The sequence below is a fragment of the Neofelis nebulosa genome, chromosome 5 (genome assembly GCF_028018385.1).
Source record: "Neofelis nebulosa isolate mNeoNeb1 chromosome 5, mNeoNeb1.pri, whole genome shotgun sequence".
In the NCBI taxonomy this organism is placed as follows: domain Eukaryota; kingdom Metazoa; phylum Chordata; class Mammalia; order Carnivora; family Felidae; genus Neofelis; species Neofelis nebulosa.
This window is the reverse complement of record NC_080786.1, coordinates 155,903,549-155,910,034: the sequence shown is the minus strand read 5'-3', so window position 1 is coordinate 155,910,034 and position 6,486 is coordinate 155,903,549. Positions and strand designations below refer to the sequence as shown.

The 6,486-nt window shown below is 60.7% G+C and overlaps 1 protein-coding gene and 1 long non-coding RNA gene across 2 annotated transcripts; one reads left to right on the top strand and one right to left on the bottom strand.

The window, feature by feature from the left end:
* Positions 1 to 272: 272 nt before the first annotated feature.
* LOC131512900 (uncharacterized) lies at positions 273 to 1,854 on the bottom strand. The gene is made up of 3 exons (XR_009262370.1): positions 1,612 to 1,854; positions 513 to 751; positions 273 to 428 (listed from the first exon to the last, which is right to left on the bottom strand). It is a non-coding gene; the product is annotated as an uncharacterized LOC131512900 (long non-coding RNA).
* A 260-nt stretch (positions 1,855 to 2,114) lies between these two features.
* Positions 2,115 to 5,167, top strand: TFF2 (trefoil factor 2). The gene is made up of 4 exons (XM_058732094.1): positions 2,115 to 2,242; positions 2,921 to 3,070; positions 3,970 to 4,116; positions 4,981 to 5,167. The coding sequence occupies exons 1-4, from the start codon at positions 2,158 to 2,160 to the stop codon at positions 4,992 to 4,994; spliced, it is 396 nt and encodes a 131-aa protein (XP_058588077.1). The 5' UTR covers positions 2,115 to 2,157; the 3' UTR covers positions 4,995 to 5,167.
* The last annotated feature ends 1,319 nt before the right edge of the window (positions 5,168 to 6,486 follow it).

The following is a 6,486-nucleotide window of genomic DNA, read 5'->3' as shown; positions in this document are numbered from 1 at the left end:
TCCCACCTGCCCTGTGTCCGCGTGGGCAGCTTGGTTCTTTCAGTAAGACCCCAGGGAGACCCCCCCCCACTCCTATTTCCGGAGCGCCCTCCTCTCTGGGACCCCTCCCCTGAAATCCACTCCCCCCGAGGCTTCTAATTCAGCCTCTGTCCCCGCAGCCCGGCGAGTCTGCCTGCTGCCTATGGTCCAGCTGGCACCTGCAGGCAGAGAACAAGGGTGATGGAGGGACGCCCGCACCGCTTCCTTCCCTCGGCCTGCCACTGCTCTGTACATGCTCAGCACCCGTGCCCGCTATTTCCTATGTTTCGAGTTACCTGTGCCGGGAGGGATGGTCTGGGACCAGTTTCTCCGCGAGAGTCGGAGGCAGCGATCCCCACGAGGGACGTCTGTGGAGGTTCCCGTCTGTTGGTATCTGTTTTCTGTGTGAACTGAAAGACGATATCACCGCTGCAGTTTGTGGGACGGAAGTGACGGGGGTGGAGAAGAATAACTTCAAAGGAAAGGGTCCGTACCGGTGAGGGCCAGGATCCATGCAGATCCCGCACCGACCGTGGCCGCAGTTGGAGGCGGACGTCCGGTGGGTTCAGCGGGTGCAGTGGGCCTGGAGACAGTTCGTGGATGGGCGCACCGCTGGGCACCAGGGCGACACAGCGGCTGCAGTGGGGACCGTGGGGAGCAGGCTGGGAAGGAGGGGCGGAGGAAGGGCCGGGCACGATGGCTCACAGAGGGAACGAGAGGGACCGAGGGGTCCCTGGGGATTTGGAGAACAGAGAAAACGTTAGAAGCTTAGGACACCTGAACGGAAAGAACATTGACGTGTCTTCTTTCTGAGTGGAGCGTGGATCCCCAGTGTGCTCGTGGGAGACCCGTAGCAGACACAGAGTAGGGAGGGGTGTTCCTAGAGATGAAACCGCAAGCGACTATGAGTTTGGATGAGCTGCCCACGGGGACGTGGGATGCGGAAGCCAGCAGGGATGTTGCTAAGTCTTGGCGTGAAAGGAACACAGTGAACTCAGTGCTGAAATCCTGGACAGAAGTGACTGGCTGAAGGTTGGCAGATGACGTAGGGCAGGGGCATCGGAAGTGGTGCAGGTCACAGCCTTCTTCCCCAAGGAGCATGCTTTTCCCACGCACGTGGAGACATCTGGGCACACGGCCAGCACCCAGTCCCCCCGGCCCCCACGAGCTCAGGTGACGGGCACGCGGCCCCCAGGACTGTGTGGATGCTGAGTGTGCACATCCTGGGGCCGGACTGGGTGGGGCAGGAGGCCTGGAGCACAGAGGACGCCGGGTTTGGGATTCTGTGCCTCTCTGGGTCCCAGGCGGCTCGACCTGCGACTCGCAGATGGGTGACCCCCTACAGGACTTCAGGCGGGAGTGGGGAGGGGGTCACGACCTCCTCTCTGCCCTCCATCTCCCCTCTTTGTCCCTTGGGGTGTTTCCCCCTCCCTCCCCTCCCCTCTCCCTCCGTCCCAGGCACGGACTCTCTTCCCCGGAGCATTTCACCCCTGCGCGTGGGCAGACTTCTGTCTTGAGGAGACAAAGCGCTCCCATGGAAGAGAAACCGAGGCGTTTCGGGGGTTGCTGAAATGAACCTGTTATTTTACTCACCAGCCCCGTGTCCAGGGGGAGCAGCCCCTCCCCGGGACGGACACGAGGAGACACAGGAGACAAGGGGCTGGGGCTGGCAGAGGCGTCCCCGCTGCCTTGGAGGTGGGGTCTTCTCCATGTCTCCTGCTGGCTTGGTCATTTTCCCCAGTAACCTTGGGCCTAATAGTTAAAAAGAAAAAAAAAAAATCCTGTAACCGCCTCCTTTATCAGGAGACATACATGGCTTATCCCTTCCTGGGTGTGATCCCGTGAGTGCCCAGTGCCAGATGTGCACGTGGCCAGTTTTCCACGTCGGCATCCTGGTATGACCTGGCTCCCAGCCCAGGGCAGGGGGAGGCCTGGCCAGTGTGCCCGCAGCCCCTGGCGGAAACCTCGTATTGTCTCTGGAGCAGCGGGCTACCTCAGCCCCTTTTCCTAACAAAGGAGCCACAGGGCTGGTGCCCCAGGGGACACAGGAAGGTTATCTGCACTTGGTGAGCAAACAGAGAGCAGAATATAAAACGGCCCGTGGCAGCGGGCGCTGTGCATTCTGCCCTGGGGTGCAACATGGACATGGGACCTCGAGGCGTCCGGCTCCTGGCGGTTCTCCTGGTCCTGGGGCTGTGGGCCCCGGCAGGGGCCCACAAACCTTGTAAGTGAACGGCTGTAGGTTGTCCTGTGTCTCTCGGTGTCCTTGACCGGGCGACGGAGCACTGGGGCCAGCGAGCCCCGAGAACCTTCTCGCGCACCCCCAAAATGCAACGGAGGTGTGCAGACTGCGTGCTTTCTGCGGTGCCTCCCTTGGCCTCGCTGGGTCTCTGTGCTCTTGGTTGTTGCCCTCAAAGCGCCGGGGTGGGGTGTGATGGGCTCACTTGAGCGCAGAAGTAGCTAAAAAGGCACCCCGAGATTCGTGATGTGGGCTATGCGATTCGTGCACCCTTCCATCGGAAGGACACCCTGATGACGGGGGGCTGTGTGGCACCTCCAGGAAAGCCATCCTTCGCGGACAAGGTCAGGGTGAGCACAGGAGCCGGTGGGCCAGCTACGGAGAAGGGCTGGGAAGGGGCCCCCAGGGTGTCTGGAGCCCACGTTGGTCACCTTTTACTCTGACTTTTCCTAGGTCCTCTGTCGGCCCTGTTTCCAGAAGGTTTCTTCTTTTTTTTTTTTTTAAACTAATAAAATAATTTCTGCAGATGCCCTTTCTCAGAAGGGCATCACGTGGTTCAAATACAGGCAGGATGGGACTTTCCTGTTTCCCTGCGCGGCCGCAGGACCCACGTGGCAGGCGGGGAGCACGTATGGTTCAGGCTGACCGAGGCTCTCTCCACAGCCCCCTGCCGGTGCTCACGGATAGCCCCCCACAAGAGGGAGAACTGTGGATTCCCGGGCATCACCAGCGACCAGTGCTTCTCCTCTGGCTGCTGCTTCGACTCCAGCGTCGTGGGGGTCCCCTGGTGTTTCCACCCCCTCCCGAAGCAAGGTAACCCCCAGGGGGAGCTGGCCCTCTTCTGGCGCCCTGACCGGCTTCCCAGTGTGTATGTGTGGATGCCCGCCCGGGCCAGCCAGGAGGGAGGAGAAAGGGGGCCCTGGCCCGCTGTCCACACCAGGAGCCCCCGGGGTCAGCCACTTGCCCTTCTGCAGACTTTTGTGAGAACCCGTCAGTTTTACTGTGTTAGAAGGAAAAACAGCTCTCGGGGCCCTCCTAGCTGTGCAAGTATGACTTGGGAAGGAGCTTCTAAGGGCACTGAAGGCATTTCATAGGACGGTATCCACATGACCGCTCATAGACCTTAAATGGTGAGAGGCTCAGTTAAAACTTCCAGGATTTTCCTTTGCGAAGGAGTCTGACGTCAGTGCACGTCAGCAAGATACCAGGTCTTTAATTCCAAGGCGTGCACAAGAGAAAGTTGCGTGTGCATAGCACTCCGTGTGGGTGGAACTCGTGCCCGCGGCCGCCCGTCCACACCGCCAGCAGCTGTGGGTGACGGGCTCCCTGGGCGTTGAAGGGGACAAGACAGACGGGTGGTTGTTCGCCGGGGCCCTCCCGCTGGCGGAAGCGGGGCTGGCTTTCAGCACCTCGGCCAGATGCTCCACATGCTCAAGTTCACGGTACGGTGGGTCGGCCGGTCTTACAGATGGGAATATCGGGTCCAGAGAGGCGAAATGGTTAACCCCGGGCCCCAGAACTTCTGACGTGCGGCCTCTGCGTGGATCGAAGGCGGCCGGCCTGGGGGTTGTAGTCCGGCGGCCCCCGCGCACGCCGAGGCTGAGGTCCAGCGCATCCCCCGGGGAGGACGGGAAGAGAAGTTGCCGTTAGCTAGCTGCCCTAACCGGGTCTCCGTGTCGCTCCTTTCCCGGTTCCGGGGGCCGCGTGACCAGCGTCGGAGGAATGCGTCATGGAAGTCTTGGCCCGTAGGAACTGCGGGTACCCGGGCATCAGCCCCAAGGAGTGCGCGTCCCGCAAGTGCTGCTTTTCCGACAACATCTTCGAAGTGCCCTGGTGCTTCTTCCCGATGTCCGTGGACGGTAATGTCCGTGCAGGGCGGGGCGGGAGCCGGGCCGTGGCGGGGGGCTGCCGGGCCCCGAGCCGACTCTCCGCCCCCCCCCCCCCCCCCCCCGCCATCGACACCAGGCCCCTGGGCCCCGTGGGGGCCAGGTCAGCACGAAACGGCTCTGAGGGCAAGTCCGGAATGCTGTCCACGCTGACGGCTGCTTTTCCAGAAGCCGAAAGCCCCCAGGCTCCCACTGTGGCTCGTGTGACGGCCGCAGGGAGCAGGTCACTTCAGTCACGCCCCCGGGTCCCGGTGCGGCTGGTGGCACCGCCCAACTCACTGTCCTCAGGCCACCGGTTTGCGGTGCTACTTACTAAGGGTGGTGTGCGGTGCTGGGGGCCGCGTGGGGGGACGTGGGCCTCCCCCAACCCCCGGGGCCTTACTGCTCCCTTCACGTGGGGGCCGCAGGGACACGTTCTGCCCACGGCTGCCTGCCCAGCGCCACCCCAGGAGGGTCTGGCTGCCCCCTCCCCATTAGCTGCAGCGTGTCTCCTGACACCGCGTTTGGCCACACCAAGGAAAGCTCAGACACTTTCCCAAAATGGGCACCGTGGCCTTGACCGTGCTGGATGGTCTTTCCCCGTTTTAGAACCTCAGGGTCCTCCGGAGAGTGCAGCCTTCTCTCAGACTCGTCCGAGCGATGCCTTCGCTAAGGGTCATTCTGGACAACTGCCATTCTTGGGGTGGGGGTGGGGGGGAGAATGGACCCCCTAGAAGTGTCCCCCTTCACCCCCCAGAACGGGGGTCCTTCAGCAGGAAGTCTATTGACAGGAGCCCCCGGGCTCCCCCGGCCCCCTAACGCTGCCCATTTCAAACCTCCGCCATTTCCAATTTCCAGACTGTCATTATTAAGAGGAGTCCCTTCCGAGGACCCAGCAGCTCCCTGGATGTCTGGAAATGAGGAATACTCACCACCACATCTCAGGTTTCCTGACTTCCTGGCTTTCCTGAATCGGCTTTCTGTCCTTTCCACTGGTTCCACATACAACTCCTTCAAATAAAGAAAATCCTTAAAATCTGCTAAATTTCCTCTTGGCTTCATTGAGGCAAAAGTGGAGAGAGGGGGAGAGGGAGTGTGTGTGTGTGCAGGTGAGAGGGTGCACGGCTCTGATTCTCTCATTTGCTGCTGGAACAAGGGTCCACCCGGCACACGCAGGCTGTGCCAGCCGCAATCAAGGATTGTGTGCACGGGAATTTCAGAAACCACAACCACTCCTGTTCCCGATCACTTGTATAAAAACTCAAGTGCCTTTAGCCCTGAAAACCTCTTGGGGGGGGGGGGGAGTGCCTCGGTGGCTCAGTCGGTTAAGCCAACTGAAACTTTGGCTCAGGTCACGATCTCGCAATTCGTGGGTTCGAGCCCCGCGTCGGGCTCCGTGCTGACAGCTCAGAGCCTGGAGCCTGCTTCGGATTCTGTGTCTCCCTCAGCCCCCTGCCCCGTCTCAAAAATAAGTAAATATTTTTTAAAAACTTAAAGTTTAAAAAATAAATAAATAAATAAAGTTTTTAAAAAGTCTTGGAGTAACACATAATTTCCGATCATAGTTACAAAATTGCTTCGCTTGTATCAAACGCGTCCCGGACCGCGGCTTCTGCACGGAGGGTGGGAGCCACCTGTTCATCCTGCGTGTGGGGCGGGGTGGGCCGGCTCAGCGCCCCCCCCCCCCCACCCAGCGACACTTTCCCAAAATGGGCTTCCATGTTTCCTGGCCTCCCCCTGTAAGTGCCGAGGTCTGAAGCCGTCCGGAGAGGAGGCTGACAGCTTCCATCGTATCAAGCCAGACCGGAGGAAGGTTTGGGCGCAAAACCTCGTTCTACGGGTCTCCACGAAAGGGTCCCGGCATTCTTCAGTCGGGCGGGAGTGCGGGCGATGACACAGGCCAGTCTTTCTGTGGCCTCTCCCTCCTTCCCGATGCCGCCTCCAGCTTGAACCCACCGGCTTAGCCAGGGTGTCACCCACGGGCCCGCCTGCCACCGTGGAAATCCAAGGCCTCTCCTTCCAGGGCTGGGGGTTGCCCAGGGTGCCCACTCTGCATCCAAAGGTAGGAATGCTCAGAAACGCCTCTTCAAGGAAGGACCTCGGCCCACATCACCTCTCGGGACGCCTATTTTGAGTCAAGCCAAGTCAGCGTCATATCTTGGTCTGGCTTACAACACACCCGTGAGCTCAAGGAGACAAGGGCTCCCGTGGGACCGGGGTCTCTGACACAGGACAGATGGGCTGCGGAGACGGACCCTGGCGCCTGTGACGTCACTCACCACAGAGCACCGTGTCCCTCACCGTGTACTTCACGCCGGAGGCACAGCCACGTCAGGCCCCGACCTTCGGAAAGGGTCTTGCCCC